The 22,705-nt window shown below is 42.5% G+C and overlaps 1 protein-coding gene across 1 annotated transcript in view; it reads left to right on the top strand.

Annotated features, from left to right (window-relative positions):
* The first annotated feature begins 5,558 nt into the window (after window positions 1-5,558).
* apoba (apolipoprotein Ba) overlaps window positions 5,559-22,705 on the top strand; it is a 44,705-nt gene continuing 27,558 nt past the window's right edge. The window contains exons 1-15 of the mRNA XM_063184605.1: window positions 5,559-5,667; window positions 6,473-6,508; window positions 8,439-8,551; window positions 10,113-10,258; window positions 12,177-12,324; window positions 12,898-13,050; window positions 14,438-14,562; window positions 14,908-14,999; window positions 15,433-15,880; window positions 16,110-16,218; window positions 16,380-16,526; window positions 16,789-16,988; window positions 20,331-20,550; window positions 21,866-22,045; window positions 22,297-22,500. Coding sequence (XP_063040675.1) covers window positions 5,598-5,667; window positions 6,473-6,508; window positions 8,439-8,551; window positions 10,113-10,258; window positions 12,177-12,324; window positions 12,898-13,050; window positions 14,438-14,562; window positions 14,908-14,999; window positions 15,433-15,880; window positions 16,110-16,218; window positions 16,380-16,526; window positions 16,789-16,988; window positions 20,331-20,550; window positions 21,866-22,045; window positions 22,297-22,500 — 2,391 coding nt within the window. The 5' untranslated portion in view covers window positions 5,559-5,597. The remainder of the gene's footprint in view (window positions 5,668-6,472; window positions 6,509-8,438; window positions 8,552-10,112; window positions 10,259-12,176; window positions 12,325-12,897; window positions 13,051-14,437; window positions 14,563-14,907; window positions 15,000-15,432; window positions 15,881-16,109; window positions 16,219-16,379; window positions 16,527-16,788; window positions 16,989-20,330; window positions 20,551-21,865; window positions 22,046-22,296; window positions 22,501-22,705) is intronic.

The raw sequence follows: 22,705 nt of genomic DNA, 5'->3' as shown, positions 1-22,705 counted from the left end.
TGTGTGTGTGTGTGTGTGTGTGTGTGTGTGTGTGTGTGTGTGTGTGTGTGTGTGTGTGTGTGTGTGTGTGTGTGTGTGTCCATGTGCGTGTATGTTCACGTGGGCGAGCTCCCGTGTGTATGTGTGTGTCTGTGTGTTGGTTTGTCTGTGTCACCCTCTGCAGATGACACACACACACACACACACACACACACACACACACACACACACACACACACACACACACACACACACACACACACACACACACACACACACACACACACACACACACACACACACACACACACACACACACACACACACACACACACCACAGGTAGACAAACGGACAGGATCACTGCAATACCTTGCCAAACCTCTAGGAGGTGACAGGAACATGATTTTCAATCAGAACAAAGCTGCAAAGCGTTCACCCAAAATGAGTTTGTCCAATGTTCAGGAACAGCCTCCTTTAGCTCACCATGCAGCACATCAACGAAATGTAGAACTCTTCTCATTCATAGAGATGGCACTTTATTTTTCAATAGAAGCAGTAAGAGCCGGGGCCAGACTGGTCATCTGGCATGCCAGGCATTTTCCTGGTGCGCCGACAGTCCTCAGGAGCTACTAGTGCTTTTGTATTTTGCCTTCTTGTTTCTACATTTAATTATTTGTTCATTTTGTTTTCCTTGCAGTTGAGATGGGGCCGGCAGGCCATTTTTCCGTCTTTAATGCAGATAGTGGAAAGAGGAAGTCATATCGAAAGGCAGGGGGGCTGTGTGAGGAGCTGGTGTAGGCCTATGACAAAATGCCCGAGCTGTTTTTTCGACCCCAGTCCAGCCCCGTGTAATATCCACACTCGAGTCAGCTTCTCTCTTTAGCCGCGCAGGTTCGGCATAGTTTATTTCTTCACAGGCATAAAGTGCATGGCGTGTTCACAAACATAGCATTGCCCAAAAACTGATCCCGCTCCCGCCCCGTAGCTCTACTTTTATCATCCTATCCCACAACTCCCAACATCCTTAAAGGTACATACTCAAAAGGGCTAGACATTACACCCTGGTAAGAGCAGATTATCCTGACAATCAACCTGACTAGCCCTCTGTTATACTTACGGTCTTCTGATATGTCCTTGACATATCATGTAGACCTACGTATGTAATAGCTAAACATACAGAATACCCCTGGCTATTATTGAGCTTTCAAATGTAGGGCAACTTAGCATTTGGTGACCCAGTTAAAGATTTACTATGCAGTTCACCGTTAAGCCAGGAATACGATGTCACCAAAAACATATGGATGCCATCCAATATTTGTGAAGTAGACAGACTTTCTGTCTATTTGTTTTGAAGTCACCAAATGGTTCCAAGAGGCTCTGTGTATTGTTGTCGGGGTCGGATTAATGCACAAGTTAGATATGGCTTCAGCAATTTGGCCAAAAGCGGGGGGAATCAATATAATTGTTGAAATGTATCAAGATCCAGTATTGATAACTTAGTCTGCCATGTCAAGAAGAGGTTTAAATGTTATTACTCCTATTGGGTTGAAATGATGACGCTGTCTGTGTAATTTTGTTACAAAATTTGCATTCAGTGGGGGCCTACAGGAACCTTTAGCCTAGGGGCCCCTGGCCTTCTTAATCTGGCCCTGATTATTGTGAATTTTGACCGCCATCAAAACACGCTTACCAAAACATTGTGTTGAGCAATATCAACAAAAAAAATCTGCTCCTCCTACTAATTCTACTAGGCCTACTAATCCTATGGTAGATTCTCTTTTAAATGCAATGTATGTAAGGTTTATACTTTGCCATTTTTTGCTATCAAACTCAGGTATAATGGACAGTTAATTCAACAGGGTCTAACTGCATTAAGTTAACTGTCCACTCTGCCTGGTTTATGTTAGGTTATGAAAGTTTATGCCTGCATAGACAGAAGCCTCTTTGTCATTCACACTTTTTCTGGAAAGACTCTCCTACAACTACATCATAACAACATTGCTATGACATTCAGATTGTCTTAACTAACTGGAGTTAAAGGAAATTACTGAAAATTACAACAAACAAACAAAAAAACTGAAAGTGGACATGAATCTTTTCCCTGTGTAAGATCATGGTAAGAGAAGAGATGGAGATCACCAGATAGTGGATGCTGATAATAGATAATATGTTGTCAATACACTCCCTCCAATACAGCCATGATATCCCAGACATGCTAGGAATTTAGCTGAGTGCTAGGCAGACATCATTCACTGTCTATGGTTATACACATTACATTACATTACATTACATTGCATTTGGCAGACGCTTTATAACCAAAGCGACTTTCAAAAGAGGACATAATCAAGCCAACATCACAAGCAAATACAAAGTGCACTCTTTTAAAAAAAAAGAGTAAATAAAGAGTAAATAATGAGTACACACACAACACACACACACACACACACACACACACACACACACACACACACACACACACACACACACACACACACACACACACACACACACACACACACACACACACACACACACACACACACAAACTAAACTAAACATCATGTCAAGAGTCTGCCCTTGGGCTAGGCCAGCTCAAGCATTAGTCTAGTAGATACTCTTGAAAGAGGAAGGTCTTTAGTTGTTTCTTGAAGGCTGCAAGAGATGTGCTTAGTCTTGCTGCCTCTGGGAGACCGTTCCACCACTTGGGTACAACAACGGAGAACAATCTTGACTGGGAGTACCTAGAGCGACTGGATGGCAGAGCCAGACGGCTTGTGCTGGATGAGCGCAGTTTTCTTCCAGTAACATAAGGCGTTAGTAGGTCCTTCAGATAAGCTGGGGCCGTTCCTGTGATGGTTTTGTAGGCAAGGGTCAATGCCTTGTGCTTGATCCGGGCGGCGATCGGTAGCCAGTGCAACTCAATAAATAGAGGAGTAACATGGGTCCTTTTGGGTTGATTGAATATCAACCGTGCTGCCGCATTCTGGATCATCTGCAGAGGTTTTAGCACACAAGCAGGTAGACCTGTCATGAGTGAGTTGCAGTAGTCAACGTGGGACAGGACCGTGGCCTGGACCAGTCGTTGTGTAGAATATTGTGTCAGCACAGGTCTGATATTATACACAACAGTAGTGCAGTAAGTAAGGGTTAACGTTCGGCGAGAAGGTCGCTGCCGTGGAATAGCAGCACGACAGAGAGAATCTTTAGACCCCGACGCTGAGCGGAGGGGTCTTGTTCTCTCTGAAGTGCTGCTATTCCACAAAGCGACCGACTCGTTGAACGTTAACCCGCATACTTAAATGATTCACACATGGTGGGGACATTTCTTTATTTAATGTTAAGTTTATTATAATTTTTCATGTCAAAAGATTGTTGCTGCGCAAAACAAAACAGTGCCGTTGTGGAACACCGCTAGGCAACAGGTAGCCTAGACAACTGGTGTTGTCTATCACAGCATTAGATTGATATGATTAGAGTGATATGAAACATTCGCTTTAGCAGTGAAAAGTCTTGTTGCCATTGACAGCGGTCTGATAGACCAACCCGTCCGTTATCTCAAATATCAGACGTGCGAACGTTGGGGAGCCCCATTGAAATGAATGGAGCATTCGACCGATGACGTCACACCATAATAATCATAGATAATATGTCAGGTATGCACAAGCATGTGTGTGTGTGTGTGTGTGTGTGTGTGTGTGTGTGTGTGTGTGTGTGTGTGTGTGTGTGTGTGTGTGTGTGTGTGTGTGTGTGTGTGTGTGTGTGTGTGTGTGTGTGTGTGTGTGTGTGAGTGAGAGCGAGAGAGAGAGAGAGAGAGAGAGAGAGAGAGAGAGGCAGAGCAAGAGGCAGAGAGAGAGAGAGGCACAGAGAGAGAGAGGCAGAGAGAGCGGTAGAGAGAGGCAGGCAGAGAGAGGTAGAGAGACAGAGAGAGGAAGGCAGAGAGAGGCAGAGAGAGAGGTAGAGAGAGGCAGGCAGAGAGGAAGGGAGAGAGAGAGAGAGGCAGAGAAAGGCCGGCAGAGAGGTAGGGACAGCGAGAGAAAGAGAGAGGCAGAGATAGAAAGAGAGAGAGCGAGGCATAGAGAGATAGAGAGAGAGATATTTTAGATGTTCATTGGCAGACATTGCTGATGATATGTAACAGCAGAGCAGTACTAACATGACCTGAAGCTACGCTAACAGAAACCCATCAGTAGCGTACTCTAAAACGTGTATTCATAGGCCCATAACAGAACTCCCAGGAGCGATATAGTACTCAGTGAAAAATGCAGTGTTAACTCAACATTTTAAGAGTTTATTCTATAACTTGACCATCAATCTTCTGGCTTTATTAACCCCTTAAGACACGCTGTTCTACATTTGCTGTTACCAGAACGGCATAGTGCTTTACTAAAGGCCCTGTGTTATGTCATAGTAGTGTAGTACCATGGCAGTTCACTTTTCAAAGACTATTACAATATGCCACAGGAGGTACGGCGTGCATGATGGGGCTACTTATTTATCTTCTTTGAGAAAGAGAAGTTTTTGAAAATGAGCAGTTACAGAAATATTCCAATTGTATTTGAAATAGTGAGCGTGTGCACAAGTCACGTGAACTCTTTACTGCTCATTCCGAATGTGGCTGTGTTCCAGGGAGACTCCGCTTGCAAAACACTGTTCCATACATATAAACGGAATATTCCAGAAAATTGAATTGGAACCGATTACTGACAATATTCCGTTTGAAATCAGAATTCTCTGCGCATGTAACGACGCTCAATGACATGCAGCGCTGTACAAGTTGCAACATCCCTTCTGTGAAGTGGGATAAGGGGTCAGGTGTCAGAGGTGGTTTGCTTTTGGAAGGCCTTGTGTCTTCGTGCCTTACATCACATCCAACAGTGCAGCTCATAGGGGCCCGATAACAGTTTCTGTTACACATACTGTACTACACTTAACTTTTCTCCTGATTATTTTGTCTGAAGTTTGAGGTTCCCCCAGCCACAACTTAACTACCAGCAGTAACTTTGCCATGTTCTTTTTTGAACATAGCATCCATCCATGATTACAGTCATACTATCTTAACTTACGGTAAATATCTATCTCAAATATCTATCTCTATCTCTCTCGACTTCTGACATCTTTGACTTTCAATATATAGAAAGCCTATGTTAACATGCAATGTCATGCATGTCTTATATTGACAAATATTACATCATACACAGGGGCACTTGCAACATTGCAGAACACTGGTGAGGCACTGATGAACACATTGATGTATTGCCCCTTTCATATCCTTGTCACTATCGCATACAGTATATTCAGTTACAAACATCAGTGTGGTCAAAATTTGAACCAAACTGGGTCTGTTGGAATGTTCTGCCGTAAACAAAAATCAAAATGCATGATTTTGCACAGATTTCCCTCCCTTTTTTCCTCTAACATTTTGTGAACTTTGGAAGGGCCAAAAAGAAAAAAGATTTTTGCAACACCATTATCTAGCTGTGCTCTGTTCCGTGATTGGCTGAGGGAGAGAGCGTGGGAGGGGATGTCTATTTAGGGATCTGGAATACACGTCTCGGGCGTCATTCCCTGTAATGTCCCCAATAACTGACAAATAATACAGAGAACGAGGTGCGCACCCATGTCCATCACGGGGGACACAAAACTGCTGCTGCTGGTGCTGCTGCTACTGGCGGTGCAGTCTTTAGCAGGTGAGATATGCATGTGTACACTGTAAAACTTTGTCTGCCAGTTAAATGTTAAAAGGTAAGTTGCCCTGCTGCCTTAACCACTCAGCGCAGAGCCTGTGTTAAAACTTTACTGTCATCAACATTGTAATGGCTATGTCTTAATCTGTTACTTAAGGCTCTTGGTACTGTCATAGCGATGTTGTTATGATGTAGTTGAGTATTGTCAGAAAATAATGAATAGGCCCGCTGTAAGAGGCTACGTTTGTAAGTTCAACTCAACTCGGGTCTTAACTCAACTCGAGGCTTTCTGAAGTTCCTTTAACTTACAAAACGAAGGCAGCAGGGCAAATAACTTTTTTATGTTTAACTGGCTGCAGTGTTTTACAATGTAGGCTGTATCAACTTCTGGTTGTAGCCTACATATGATGCTTGATGATAAAATCATTAATTTGTTAGTATTGGTTGAATACCTATTTTAGACATATATATATATATATAATTAGAATAATTTTCTCATTAGTTCTCATTACTACCAGTTATTTATGTGTAATCGAGTACAGGTAGTTCAAGAGGTATACTGTACATACATTTTCTATTTTAATGTTTCAACTGGTTCGGACGTTAGTCGACTTTTTTCACTCGTGAAAAAAACTATCTTTTCCGCTCAAAAGCGGTACATATTATGCATAATGCAAGCACTCTGGTAATATTTTGATGTTCCAAGAAAGTATTTTAAATTGTGCATGTGGTATCTGTCTTGATTGGGTTGGCTCATTCTACAATACTGTGCAGTTGAAAACCTAACTATTTCATTGTCATCCGTCAGATCCAGACTCTGGAGATTGGCAATCATCATGTAAATGTAAGTCATTGTACAAACTCTGGATTTTGTGTTCACCCATCCACACACACACACATACAGTACACATACACACTCTCTCTCTCTCTCTCTCACACACACACACACACACACACACACACACACACACACACACACACACACACACACACACACACACACACACACACACACACACACACACACACACACACACACGCACACACACCAACACACACCTACACACACACATTGTAGGGCCCTAGGCTGCAGCCATACTGGCCTCTGCGTTAATCCAGCCCTGCTGCGGGGGCCTCAAGCGGCGGCTTGGTTCTCACCCAAACCGGCACGTTGCGGCCTGCTTTCCCCAGGTCAGTGGTATTGATGCCATTGACACAGATAGGAGGGCCACTCCATCAGCACAGGTCCAAAGGTTTTTAGATTTTTTTCGGCAGATAAAGCACAGGGCCTCAGTCTGCCTGGGATCAATGGCGACCCTGATCAAACACTTGGCCAAAAACAACCAACTCAATGCAGTATGTTGGCACTGATCGAAATGATCCAGCTGCTGTCCCTTCTCATGTGACACTTGGCAGGTCTATGGCCATGTCAGTTGCAGGTATGCTCGAGACAAAAGCCATAACCTGTTATAACATGGCGTTATACATTTTTTGTTACCAAAATGGCGTTCCCTACGTTTACGTGACGATTTTAATTCGGAATTAACTCACTACAATTCTGAATAAAACTTAAATCCACTTTAAAAACATAATGTTAACACTTACCGAACGGGAATTATTTTCATTCAGATCACACACACGCACGCAAGCATGCACGAACGCACGCACGCACCAAACCACACACACACACACAAAGAGTAATAATAGTCCTAAAAAAAGATAAGTCATAACATAGCCGATTTGCATAACATAGACCTACTAGCGCAGGAAGACTGTGTAATTCTACTTCTCTGGAAGGTGTTGTCAAATCTTAAGGCTGCAGGGGAGGGATCTTGCATGCCGACACATTTCAACTTGAGGTCGCTCTGGCTCTGTTTCTCCCGTAGACGGGTCTCTTCTCAGCCTAGCTCTGCTACATCTCCTGTGTTGCCTTATCAGCTTATTAGGAGTGCTGCAATATGGATGCACGACTCACACGGCACTGCAGCCATAGGCCTACACACAATCTGTAGCCTATTCAAGATTTTCCACTGGCTAGTATTGCCACCTTCGGCTTAATCAGTCCTTGAATAACAGAGTTACCCATTAAGACCGGGAATCACGTCTGTGTGTATTATATTTACCTTTTAGACTTGCTGCATCCATGCATATTGACCTTTAACAGTATCGACAATTCTGGGGTCACACAAGGTTACACTTGGCAAAAACAACAAAAGGCCACAGATAAATGTAAGGATCAATACAGACCAAAACTCAGCAGTTATTAAATGTTGCTTTATTTGTTCTATCACAACTTTGACAAACCTCCTCCTTTTTATGTGTACAAACTTTAAAACTGTATCGCTACCATGCATGCTTTGTCTGTGACAACGTGACATTCTTGCCTGGTGCGGTGAGCGCCTAGTTACAAAATGCTAGCTCACCGAAAAAAAATTTTTTTCATGATGTCACTTTGCAAGTCTATGAGTGTGAAGTTTGCCGATGACACTATAGTGGTCACCAGTCATGCCAAAAGGGAGACAAGATCTTGAAGCTGCTAGTTTGGTGTAATGAGAGTTCAACTTTTCATTTGTCATAAAGTTTCTGATTAAAAGTGACTCTAGTCTTCTGTTTCATTGAATGCCACCAGGTTTCATGAAATGTGAGAAACTATTAATGACAGGCGAGAACAGCTTTGAGTTATTAATTATAACCAGCGTCCTTAGGTTGCATATCTGAGTTGTTGTTAAATTACACCGTTAATGTTTTTTTTTCCTCGTTGTTTCTGTTTTTAGTGGGGCAGAGGTTCAAAAGCATGAGGAAGTACTTGTACACATACACAACTGAGAGCAGAAATGGAGTGGTTGGAACGGCCAACCTCAAAAATGGACCTAAAATAACATGCAAGGTACTCTTCATTATTACTTATACATTATCCAAAACATTACAGTTTATATTGTTTCCTATGAAACTATTGATGAACAGAGTCTAACCTCCCAACACATACTGACACACACACACGCATGCACACGGGCACGCACGTACGCACACACACAAACACACACACACAAACACACACACACACACACACACACACACACACACACACACACACACACACACACACACACACACACACACACACACACACACACACACACACACACACACACACACACACACACACACACACACACACACACACACACACACACACACACACACACACACACACACACACACACACACACACACACACACACACACAGATGGGAGGAGGGCCTTGTTATTGTATCACCATCACTGCTTTTAAGACACTCATAGCGCTACCCCACATGCACTCTCATATATATGGTAGCATGACGTGAGGGAACTACAGTAACTCTCATAACATTTCAACAAGGTAGCCTGCGTACGATAACAGTACACTCTATGGACTGATGTTCCGATTTCTATCGGAAGGAGATTTCTAATTGTAAATGGACTGCTTTTGTATAATTTGAGAACTCAAAGTGCTTTATATTCTATGCCTCACACTCACCCATTCACACACGGGCGGCAGTAGCTTCCACGCAGGGTACCACCCTGCCACCAGGAGTAATTTGGGGTTAAGTATCTTGCTCAAGGACACACTGAGCCCGTTTATATGCGCATCAATAGACCGTTTATGAACAGGTTTTTGGAGTTACCGGTTTATTCGAGAGCTCATGTAAACTGAATAAACAGTTTTCATAATCGGGTTATTGCTGTTACTGGTTCATGAGAAATCCGATTCACACATGTAGGTTTTTGGCTAATAAACTGATTTCTCGTGTCATGTATCCAGCATAATCGGGTTATGATCAGGTTATTGACATTCTAGAAGGATAAGTAGCCAATCACAAGCCTTAAATTCTAGCTTCGTGTCACACACTTTAGTGGAACACAGGCAACCGACGGACTGCATATAATGAATGAATGAATTAAACTTTATTGTCATTGTACAGGTACAACGAAATTGGTAAAGTGCAGATGCTCACGGTGCTTAAAAATCAACAAAGAAACCTATATATATACTGTATAAAAATAATTCCGATTTTAAAAAGTCAGCTGTGCAAAATTAAGTGTGTAGATTGCTTTTGGATAAAAACTGTCTTTTAGCCTGTTTGTTTTTGTACCCAGATCCCTGTAACGCCTGCCTGATGGCAGCAGCTCAAACAGTTTATGTCCAGTATGGTAGGGGTCTCTGATGATTTGCCTGGCTATAAACAGCAATGAACCGTTTACTCCAATAACCTGTTTATTCCAATAACCTGATTATTGCAGCCATATAAACGGGCTCATTGATGGGGTCAGGCAGAGCAGGGATTGAACCTGCAACCTTCTGGATGCCAAACGGCTCCCCTACCACCTGATCCACCACCGCCTGTCTGTCTGTCGGAGGGAGATTTCTATCGGAAGGAGATTTCTATGTACCTTTCCTTCTGCAGGTTGAGCTTGACGTCAGGTCTGCGTGTTCCTTCAACCTGCACACGTCCGAGTGTCTCCTCAGTGAGGTGTCGGTCATCGATGCCCAGGGCCAGCCTGTCTACAGACAGGCTGCAGGATCTGAGGCCTTCCAGGCTGCCATGGAAAGGTAATGTATTGAGACTGACACACTCACTTAGGGAAGCCGGCAGGTGTGTGTGTGTGTGTGTGTGTGTGTGTGTGTGTGTGTGTGTGTGTGTGTGTGTGTGTGTGTGTGTGTGTGTGTGTGTGTGTGTGTGTGTGTGTGTGTGTGTGTGTGTGTGTGTGTACTTGCGTGTGTGTACTTGCGTGTGTGCAGTGGTGTAGTCTACTTTTTTATGGTGGGTATACTGTATATTTGAGCATTTTTTGAAGTGGGTATACTGTATAAATTTGTGCTATTCAAAACAATGGATGAATCAATTTTAAGTGGGTATACTGAAGCCCTTATAATTTAGAAGTGGGTATACTCCGTATACCCGCGTTCTACGTAGACTACACCACTGCGTGTGTGTGTGTGTGTGTGTGTGTGTGTGTGTGTGTGTGTGTGTGTGTGTGTGTGTGTGTGTGTGTGTGTGTGTGTGTGTGTGTGTGTGTGTGTGTATGTGTGTGTGTGCTTGGCTGTGTGCGTGCGTGTGTGTGTGTGTGTGCCAAAATTATATTTTCAAAATAAAACCAAGACTCTAAATCAGCTTTTTCCTTTACCAGCCAAAATGGCTAGTGGATGTTTATCTTACTAGCCAAATACACACTCACTAATGGTTCTTAAACTTTTTTCCCTTAAAGCACCCCCTTACCTGTGCCCAAGACAAGCCGCGCACCCCCAACCCAAACTTCTACACATGTATACACGCTAAAAAAGGATTTAAGTGATTCATTACAATGAATCTTGCTTGAGACACTAATCAATATTTTAATGCTGTTACAAGGGGACCAAAACACGTTTTAATTTGGCCTAATTTTAATGTTTCCTACCAGAATTTTGGCCACAATCTCAACACTAGCAAAATTCTGCGCACCCCCTGAAATCTCTGGCGCACCCCCAGGGGGTGCCCGCACCCCAGGTTAAGAACCATGGGTCAAAGTGGCTAGTCAGCTTTCTTTTCTACCAGCCAAACTGAAATTTCAGCAGGCTGATTGCTGGGTGTTAATCTCGAGCCCTGCATACAAATATCTTCCATTTGCATGTTGGGAACACATGCTTCTTACTCTTTTTCTCTACTTCTGAAGCCAGATTAACCATTTTTATTGAGCAGAACTTTTTTTTACATATGTGAATTTTATTTTTAACATCAGCAAACAAATCATTAGTAGTAGCAATACACCGTGGAACAAGCCTTAACGGACCAGTCTCTACACTGTAAAAAATGAACTCACGATTCCTTGGAATTTTAGTAGATGTACTCAAAAAAACTCGACAATTTCACAAAATATATCAATATTTTGGTTTGAACAGAAAATGGTCAAATTAACTTGAATAAAATAAAGTTAGACAGGGGTTAATTTAATTGCCCTGAGTAACTTATAAAGAGGATGACCTACTTAGACTAATATAAGAGTGATTGAATCGAACTCAGGAGCAGCATTTGTAGAAATATGTACATTTTAGACCTTTAGAGTTGCGTTTTACCTTTCTCCTGTATTTCTAGCCATTTACATTTCTCCTCTACTTCTAGCCATTGTCTGAGTTTGTTCATATTACTTTTTAGCATGTATCAATGAACGAAAATCTGAATGTTACCAATTGGTTCCATTCAGATCAGCGACACATGCTAAGAAATAATATCACCAAAAACAGAGAACGGCTAGAAGAACGGAAGAGGTAAAACTCAGAGGAAAGCATAAAATGAACATATTTCCAAAAATGGTGGTCTGTTTATTTAATTATTCACATATTCGACAGTATATGACATTAAATTCAGTGTATTCACCCAACACTACACAAAATAAACAAGATGTACTGTTCAAATGCATAACTCCTCATCACACCACTGGCTAAAGCCACAAACAGTCAGTGTAACAACATGTTTCTTCTCCTCCCTCTCTAGGCATGACCTCAGCTTCATGGTAAATTCAATGACAGACATAGAGTTGAGTACCACGCCTGAGGAACCAAGGAACATCTTGAATATTAAACGGGGCATCATCTCTGCACTGCTTGCCCCATCCATGGACTCTCAGGACAACAAGAAGATGGTATGAAGCAGTCGCTCCCAAAGTGGAGTCCCAGACACATTGTCGGGGGGTTGTGGTCTATAGGCATACGTCTGGTGAACTTTGCACAACCAATTTAAAAGCATGCATCGTTTTACAAAATAGGCAACCTGGACTGGGTACTGTAGCTATAAGTTAACATCACATTTTCCAAATAACGTGGTTCTGGTACGTGATGCGGGTCGTTTCACAGGAAATTTTACTTATTCCATATCTGGTTGGTAAGTTGAGGTTTTTTTGTTAATATAGCCATGTTCAGCAACCACATACTAAATCACAGTATGTAGCCTAGTACTGGAAGATTTAAAGCAATATAGCATATGTTGCTTAAAAATGGCACTTTTACTTGTAAATATTGAAATAGTAACCTGAATGTATTTTTGTCAAACTCAGGCAACCATTATTACAGCTAGATGTAAGTCTAACAGATGATTGACTTTGCTCAGCAGCACACAGTATGTCTAGTAGACCTAAGTCACGTGTACAGACAGCTAGGCATTTATTGGTTGGCATGTGAACCTTAATGTAAAGTGTTGTCTTTTTTCTCAAACGCAGGCAACCGTTCACGGGGTGTGCAAAACAGACGTGTCTGAACATCCCCATGAGGACATGGACACAGAGGTCTTCGTGACCCGAGACCTGTTCCAGTGCTCCAGATACTCTCCCCTTGTCCTTGACAGCAGCCCCCTGGCTCTCATTCAAGGACTGGTGAGTCAATCAAAAGAGGAAAATCGCTCTCCTCTTTGTCAGTCTCAGAACCTGCCTTACCATGTGCACATATAGTTTAAAACGATTAGACATGCTTGGTTTAACATGATCTTTCTCAACGGGGGCGGTACAGCCCCCCAGGGGGCATTGGGGAGGCCAAGGGGGGCTTTGAGAAGGATAGAGCTGAGAGGGGGCGGTGCTTAGTTGTCATTGGGGGCATTAGTACATTTAATTTTTTTAATACTAAGGGGGGCGTGTCCAGGCTTATGATGAAGTCAAGGGGCGTTGGGGTGCAGGGGCATTTGTTCAAAAAAGGTTGAGAACCATTGGTTTAACAGAATGCAAGGGAACTGTTAACATGAGCAGTTCCCTCATTTAATGGGTTTATATTAGACTAGTACCAAAATCCAGGATTGTGACACCCAAAGGCATTTGTGAGACAACGTCGGCAACCAGTATTATTTTCTCAATTTGGGTGTGCTGAATTCAAATCTGCCATATGCCGAGCTCTATCTGGCCTCTGTTGACCTCTAGAGGTCATTGAACTTTGACCTTGAAAGTGTATCAACTGAATCCAGTTAATCAGTTTTTAAGCAATTAATTCATTCATTTTAAGCAAACTGAAGTTTACATTCACAAAAGAGCACATGATGCATCAACATTGGTGCTTGGTAGCCCTAACTGCCACTAAAAAAAATCAGTGCACAAAGATGGAAAACTCCTCATGCTTTGTCACAACAACAATAGATTAATTTAGATTAAGATAAATTTAGACCTGGCTAACCTTGAGAAATCTGTAGCCAGTATGCATGGTGCTCAGAGTACGAACATCGATTTGTGGTCATCTTTTATAAGCAGGATGCTGGGATGACGGCTTATTTTTTTCGCCTTCTTATTCTCTTGTACTATCCTCTTGTATGTCTTGCTTCTATTCATCAACTACTCTGAGCTGTTGTGATTAACATTTTTTTGTGTGTTTTCTGGAACTGGGTGAGCGAGCTGGGAATGGGACCTGTGTGTGTGTATGTGTGTGTGTGTTGGGGGGGGCGTATAGATGTTGATTGTTGTCCATCATCGTTGTCTTGTTTGTTTTGTTTTTCTGTGATGTATTAGAAACACAATAAAAAAATTGATCACAAAAAAAGCTGCACATGTATGCATTGCACGGCTATGGATAAAGAACACTAGATGAAACGTTCAGCCTTTTGGTATGGCCAGCCTTGAGGGCTTCTTATTTTATGTATATAACGTGATATCCATGGACTTAAAAAATACAGGCCTGAATATTGATATGAGAAATCAAAGGATGTAGGGAATTGAACTGTTTGTCAGATGTTATCCCTCTTAAATATGATATGTCTTTCTTTTCTGGTCTCTACCTGTGCAGCACACTCCTTTGTCCATGCTGGTGAAAGGCTCGCAGGAGTGCACCTACCAGTTTGACAACAGGAGAAAACACATGAATTCGGTCCAGTGCACAGAGAATCACATTTTCAGACCTTTCTCACACCAGTAAGCTTACTCATTCATTCACTCATAGATAACATACGGTAGCTACACATTCAATCATTTTGCTCATTTGTTAGTTGCTTTCTTCTGAAATGTAGTTGTGGGTATGCAGTCAAGTTATATTAATTCCAAAGTTGTATGCCATTGTTGCAAGTAATTTAGGCATCAATACATGTTTTCTCTATTCTCTACACTGTCTGAATACTTTAGGGAAGCACCAACAAAAGGAGAGAGCGCAGTGTGTGGGAAATAACTGTTCGTGTATCCGTCAAAAGAAAATGATGGATTCAAAAGCAATGAATCAATCATTAATTCAGTGATGTTCATAATTTTATCTCCCCTTCATAGTGACAAGTATGGAATTTCATCGGTGGTTACCCAGACTCTGACTCTGGAGGACACCGCTAAATCTAAGAAAAACGGAGGCGACCTTGGCCATGGTAAGAAGAACTACTGGCCTATAGGGCTGTGTGGATATTGAATACCCACCCCTACTGGCCTATGCTTTGCAGTCAGTAAGGGCCACTGGCAGCTTTGACCAGGTCTAAATCATCATCATCCCTCCATTTCCCTGGGCCCAGGACAACGGACCTATTTGTCCCTCATTGTCGACTGGCCTGCAGTCTATGTATAAAGTGTGACATTGGTGTGTCATTCCACCTCTTTCAGCAACATTTGAGATTTTGAATAGTTGACTGGCGGAGTCATACGTTGTAATTCTAATAAGAATTTACGTCTGTGATACGGGTAGGGCCACCACAGTCTTACAGGGCGGGGGCGTGGTTGTGATGTGCATCAATGTATGTTTTTGTGTGTACGTAGGTTGTAATATTAGTAGTAACAAGTCCGTTGAATTGACACTTCTGTCAACAGAATTTGTATCTCTGTACTTCGATATGGGAGAAGACAAGCTCCCCGTGCAGAGCAAAGACGCCGTGCTGTCCACCCTGAGAGACCTGAGCGGGCTCGCCCCAGCGATGGGCCAGCAGCGCGCCGGCCTCTTCCATCGGCTGGTGGCTGAGATGCGCGGCCTCCGCAATGCATCTCTGGAGGCCGCGGTGAAAGACGCCTTGGCCATCTCCGCGCCGCTCACGTGGCAGGCGCTGGCTCAGTGTGGCACGCTGGAGTGCCGCGTTGCCATGCTCATCGAGCTCCAAGAAAGCAACTTGTCGGGGGATCTGACCGACGCCCTCGTGTACGCCATGTATTTGGTCATTGATACGACGTCTGGAGAAGAGGTGCGGGAACTTAACAGGCTGGCCTACAAAAGAATCACCAGACCGCTTCTCTACGCCCTCGGCTTTGCTGTCAAGAAACTCCAGTGAGTATGCACAGGGGCGTATTATAGCAGCAAATTGTGGGCCCTATGTACAATCAGCTCCAATGGACACGGTGAGGGGGACTCTAAAATATTGCAGACAACTCAGGAAATGGCCTTAATGTTCAAAATAGTGATCATCATCAGAATCAGCTAGTTCTGTAATTGCGGCATCTGTAAAACTGTGAGGAAAAATAAATTAACTTGACTTCTGTCTTTGCGCCTACAACAGGGATACTTCTGATTTCCCCTGGGACGTAGTTGAGTCTGTGCGAGCCAACCTGCTGGATCTCCTGGGAGACTGTTCCGTTCAGGGGGATACACCATACCTGGTTATGAGGGTAAATTGCTTCATGCCGGCTTCACACACAAAACCCATCTGCATGTTTTGTATTAATTAGTTTTATTCTCCATCATATATAAAATAACTGATAAAGCTGATGAATATGCCATAAACCAAAAGGCACACAACCCATTATACATTTTTTTTCTCATATTGTAGGTCATTGGTATGATAGGATACCGAGTGCACGACAGTCAGACGGAATCTGCTCTTCTGACCTGTATGGATCAGCCGGAAGCAACTCCTTTGGTGCAAAAGGCAGCTATAGACGCCTTCAGGACCATGGAATTCCACGGTTCCGCTGAAGTGTGTACCTACTTCTTAGTTTTTTCCGTTGTCAGTCCTGTTTACTACTTGACAATGCTGATTGTAAATATGTTAGGAATGGATAATCAAATATCAGAATGTGTTAATGCAATCCTGTTCAGGTGTCAAATGATATACATGTATTTTCCACTTTTTTCAATGACGTATTTTCATTTTTCGGTGACATTAATAGTTACTGTCTTGATTTTTTTTCCCCTTCCTTCCTTCCTTCCTTCCTTTTCATTTCTTTATCTGACGTCAGCCAAGAGTACGTCTGTTACAGGTGTACCAGGATGGAAATGCCCCAACCTGGAAGCGATTGGCAGCGTATCGCATCATGGCGAAGCAGGAGGAAAACCTGAACACCATCATCCAGTACCACGTGAACCAAGAACAGAACCCTGAGGTGAAGAGCTTTGTGGCCTCTCACTTAGCGAGCATCTGGAGATCCCAGCGAGAGGAGTAAGTGCACACTGTGCGACTGGACCTCTACACCAGAGATGTAAAAAGCAGAAGTAGGAGATTTAGCAAGTGTAGCCTAATTAGAAGACTAGTGGTATGATATAACATGGCGTCAACTTTGTTATATCAGGCTACTATTGTTGTAATTGCATCTGTAAGAGTACTTCTACCTCAACTGCTCTATGCATCATTCCACAGCTTGCAGGTGCAGCACAGTGGGACAAACATCACTGAAAAGTTCAGACCGGAGCACACTTCAGCTATAGTTTTTAAGTTTTTATTAAGATTTTGGTGTTGCTACATCTTCAGAGTGGGGGGGGGGGCATTGGATTGTCCAGTAGACTATAGGATACATCAAGCCCATACATTTCCTGCATCCATGTGATGTCAGGTGAATGCCCCTGTAGAAGACCTTCGGTTAGGAGACCTTTGGAGACCTTAGATCAGTGTTTCCCAACCTTTCTCATCTTGTGTACCCCCTAAAAGCCTTTTTGGCATACCCTGAGTACCCGCTCACTCATGCTCTATATCCCCATGTGACTATCCTCCATACCTATGTTCCTTTCTCCACGTCGTACCCCCTGCAGTGTGCTCGCGTACCCCTACTGGTACACGTACCCCTGGTTGGGAATCACTGCCTTAGATTGAGAATAAATGGAGTTCCCTTAGCACTGTAGATGGCGGTAGCGTGCATCTTGTGCAAGCCGTCAACAAACGCCATAGAAGAAGGGGACAAGTAGACCCAGGGGCGTAGCACCAAATTTGGGGCCCTAGGAACAACTTCTTTCATGGGCCCCCCTACTCACAACCCCCCAAACACCCCCCCCCCTGATATTGTCATCCTCCTTGCCTTCCTCAGAAAACCCCTCTAGGCCTATGCTTTCCTCCCCTTCACTTGAATCATCCTCATTTTCAATCATATGATAGCCTATCACAGAACAGACATAATATCCTTATTTTTCACATCACCAGTTGTGAAAAGTCTGCTATCATATTCATAGAGATGACTTTTAATCACTTCATCACTATGGTGTGAGGGGGAGGAGAGAGACTGGTAAATCTCTCTTCACAATGCATTTAGCCTAATATTTCGTGCACTAAGGAGACATGAGACATTGATATAGAACTGAACTTTCTTCAATATGCATCCCTGAACAGAAACACACACGCTCGCGCACACATTCATTCACTTGCACTGGCCCGCTGCACGCACCCGCACGTCATTTGTCCGTTAGTTGTTTTTTGGGAAAGCAAGGAATAGAGAATCAGCTGTGATTTACTGGCAGAAGCTTACTATGGAATGTCGCTTAAAATAGGCTGGAACAAAAGTATCGCTGTTTGGATTTGATGCCGTTATTATCAACCTTTTAAAGTCAGGGCACCCCGAACCTAGTCACATAGAAATCATTATTTATTAGGCTACTGCATAGGCTATAGTTTCAGATTTAAATTGGCCAGTAACTATTTCACAGTAGCCTACCTTAAATAGGGTAATTGTCATGAGCACTCGATGCAGATAGGCTACCTGCTCAGCACGGAGGTAGGTAGGCTACTCTGCCTATCTTTTGTCTTGCGCTTTGCGCAGATTAGAATGGCGTCAGCAGCATTCAAAACGCAGACTGGTGCCCTGTCAAAATCTCGTCATTAATTTACCACGCTTCAGCTACAACGGACGTTGTCAGATGGCCAGGGAAAGTAACCAGAGATTTCCTATTGAGAGTGTTGAGACCGCAAAATGAAAGCAGAATGACGGTTCAGGACTGACAGCTCGCACCGCCACCTTGACATTGGCAACTGATAAACGTGATCACGTTGATTAACATCGTTACGAGGACATAATCAATCTGCAAATGTGATGCACCCCATTGAGAAACTGCTTTTCCTCAACATTAGGATATTAGGCTAGCTAAAATAGGCTCACCTTCTCTCAAGTTCGCACAATTTGCATCTGCTGTGACAGGGGGCATCTTCACGTTTGTGACATTTTCTTGATTCATTTTACAAATTAGCTTTGCTATTTGGATATTTGAACCAACATCGACCCTATGTTGGTCTTGTGACTTGTTATGAATATATCAAAGACAAATATGGGTTCAATAGACTATCACAATTATAGCCAAAAAATGAGATTATTTTTTATTTGACTTCGGCTATCACAGTAGGCCACACGGAATGGGAATGAGATAACCAGTTAGCCTATTGTAGTCGGTAATTTTGACATTTGGGCTCACCTTTCTTGCAAGAAATCAGCAGCAGTTGCTTCATCTGGTTTCCCCTGTCTCTCTTGCCTTTCTATTCTTTGTGTGAAAGCCTGGTGTTTTAGACATCTTTCATTGCTAACCGGCTGCTGTGTTTAATGCCTAATGAAGTGAGTGAGAGTTGATTACGCATATTGTGCAATCAAAAGTCCGCGAGAGGGCGGACTAAACCAATGCGTACTGATTATGGGGGTGTTTGATATATATTGTAGCCTATTTGCAGGCTAGGATATCCAATTTAACAGTTGTATTTCCAGAGAACATTAGAATTACATAAATTACCAACATGTATTGACATTATTGTAAAAATAATGTTTAAAAAAGCAAAACAAGAAGAACATTTTCCATAGGGCCCCCCCGGTGGGCCCCCCAGGTGGGCTGGGCCCTGAGAATGAGTCGGGGTTTTCCCCCCCTGTTCCACGCCGCTGAGTAGACCTATCTAAATTTTAGCTGTGCATGCATTGCACAAAATCATTTTTTATAGACTATTATGGACCTACCAATGGTCCTTCTATGCATTTTGCATCCGCACCATGCATAGTCAGTGGAATCAGTGTCTGTGTGACGGACTGTGCCACACTGATCCTGCCCAATAACTGTCAAAAGTTTTTTTTTTTTTTCCGCCTTTGCAAGTCAATGGGATCAGTAGTGGGAGAACACCAGTCTAAACGCTGCTTCAGTCTAGCAGTTTCTGAGTTTGTCCCCGGAACTTTAGTAAACTAATTAATTTATTGCAACCTGATTGATCAAATGCTACTGCCGCATCTAGTTCCAAACCAGGAGATGGGCTCAAAGAATTAACAAAGCCGATTGACCTTGACTGTCTAACACTGGTGAGATTTAAAATGGACCATATGTCTCTAAAATATGTAAAACAGGGATGGACTTATCAGCTGTGGATGATTGATAAATTGTGTGTTTTGACAACATTTTTTTTTTCATTGTCAAGAAATTATCAACACATTTACCTTCACATTTGACTTTATGCAATAGTCACAGCAATGTATGTATTATGAATACATGTAAATTGATACACATATGAAGAAGCATTTCATTCAACCATTCCTGCTTTATCTTTCCAAAGTGATGATATGCGATATCAGTTTATCAACGCGGGCTACGTGGCCGATCAAGATGCACCTGGAAAATCCAAACGATTGTACCACCACCCGATCCCTGAGCTTTTGGACCTGGAAAGCATGGTGATTAGGGAACCAAACTCCTGGCTGCCAGAGGAGGTCATTTTTAAAGCATTGTCTGGAGGTCATGATGCAGGGCATTTGACTCATGAAGGCTTTTTTGAGGTGAGTTTACATTATGATGTGTTGCTGGGCTTCTTCAAGCTACTCAAAGGGCTGTTGATATTCCAGAGAAAACTTCGAGTAGGCCTATGTACAACACTGTGCAGAGTTAACATACTGTTACAGTGGAGTCAAAATGTCAACTGTACAGCAAGACGGTCACCCACCTATACTCTGCTCCAAATGCCACTAGTGTGCAATATTTTTCCCCAGTCCAGCGTTGATATTTACAAAATGTTGAGTAGAATTAACTCTGAAAATATTACATAGACCGAAGGGTAAAATCAACACTATTTTTGAGTGGTACCAAATTATCTGAAATGTGTAATCTCTTTAAGAATTAAAATAATACTGTTATTTTTACTGTGTAGAGTGAGAGTGAGATTAGGAACTTTCTTCAGAGGAATTTGTTAAATGGCTTTCAATTTTAAACAAGAGCTAACCCAAATAAATATTAAATATTATCAACAATATTGAAATTAAGTTTTACCTTTTTTCCACTACATCTGACCTACTGGTAGAGTGGTAATGTGTATCTTACAGTAAGTCTTTGGCACATTTGCCTACTTTGAAAAATGAACTATTGCTCCAAAAAGTAACCGAGTAAGTAAATAACTATCAATTGTCAGGGACTTTGAATTTGACCATAGAATAGTTTATGTGGTATCCATCTTTGTTCTGTGATCTGTATGTGATAGACTATGTGACCACTGCCAACTAAAATTGTAGTTAGACTGCCTCAGATGCGTCTTAAAATGCTATCAGTGTTGTCCTTTTTGAGCCACCATACTTTGACATGAGATTGAGAAATTACATTGAAAAGAAATTGGAACTGAGTGTTACCAATAAATTGGTAGTGTTGGGAATGAGAAGGTTTCTAATCATGATTAATCTCAATCTTGAACTATTTGGGATCATTTTACTTAGATAATGCCAAAAAAGGTAGAGGTTCTCAGGTAGACAGACCTTGCTGTTATTGGTGCGAATGACCGTTTCCAAACGTCAATGACACATATTAATGAGCTAACAACTGTGCCCAAAAACAAAAGTGGGTTGTAACTTGGGAATTTCGAAACACTGATGATGGGCTAGACCTGACACGTTTGTAACCCACTTTTGTCTTTAGTTTCTCTTTATTTTCGGCTTTCAATACAGTTTCACTGATTAGCATTCAGCTCCTGTGTGAGACTTCTTTTTCTCAATAATGTACACACAAAGGTGCACATATCAGGACATCAGGTTATAACCGACACCTGATATTTTGGTGTTGATGTGTATTATCTTCATTTTGTTGTCTATTTACCTCTTATTTCTACAGTTTGGCATGCAAGGAGAGCATCTTGACCCGCTCCTTGATTCCTTAGTTGGTGATGATGGCCTGATTCCAAAATTCCTAGTTGCTGCCTTGAAGTGGGTGGGTGGTATCGTATCTCCTGAACTTAAAAGCCTCCTGGAGAAGTTGACTGCCGCCATAGCAGGGAATCGCATGAAAAGACAGGTACACACACATTTGGTATTTGGTTAACCGTAATTTGGCTTAGATAACCAAGACAAGTCTCACAGACGGTATTAAGGTCCGGCTGTGTGGCCTAATTTTGGTAGGAATATGCCCAAACAGCCTTTAATAGTAACACGGCCTGTGCCATCTATCTTCACTGTAATCGTTGACCAGAGTATACTCCTCTCAAGTCAGAGAACCCCCTCCTGTAACAATCCTCCAATAACATCTCAAATCTTATCCCTTACCAGGCCCCCGAAGTTACCTTAAAGGAACTTAAGGATATCGTTGAGAAGTTCTTAAGCGAAATTGAAACGGGTAACTCTCCCGAGGTTGTGGTATACCTCAGGCTGTTTATGGAGGAGCTTGGATACATTAGGGCCAGCGACCTCACACGCCTGCCTCATACGATCGCCAAGTACGGACGTCTGATATTCATGAGCATGCCGGCCCAGGTGAGATGAGCTCCACATTATTTGTCTGTTGCAGTGTTGCCAGATGTACGATAATTATCATATTTGTACGATTTGTAATTTTGTCAACTTTTTCCTCTGTATGATCAAGTAAAACATGATGTACGATAATTTCAGAGTTTTCATTCAATGTGATACATGGTGTCACTGTCATATGACTGTGTGAATTGTCTATAGACCTATGCTC

This window comes from Engraulis encrasicolus, chromosome 19, assembly GCF_034702125.1.
Source record: "Engraulis encrasicolus isolate BLACKSEA-1 chromosome 19, IST_EnEncr_1.0, whole genome shotgun sequence".
NCBI classification, from domain to species: Eukaryota; Metazoa; Chordata; class Actinopteri; order Clupeiformes; family Engraulidae; genus Engraulis; species Engraulis encrasicolus.
This window is presented reverse-complemented; position numbering and strand designations above follow the sequence as displayed.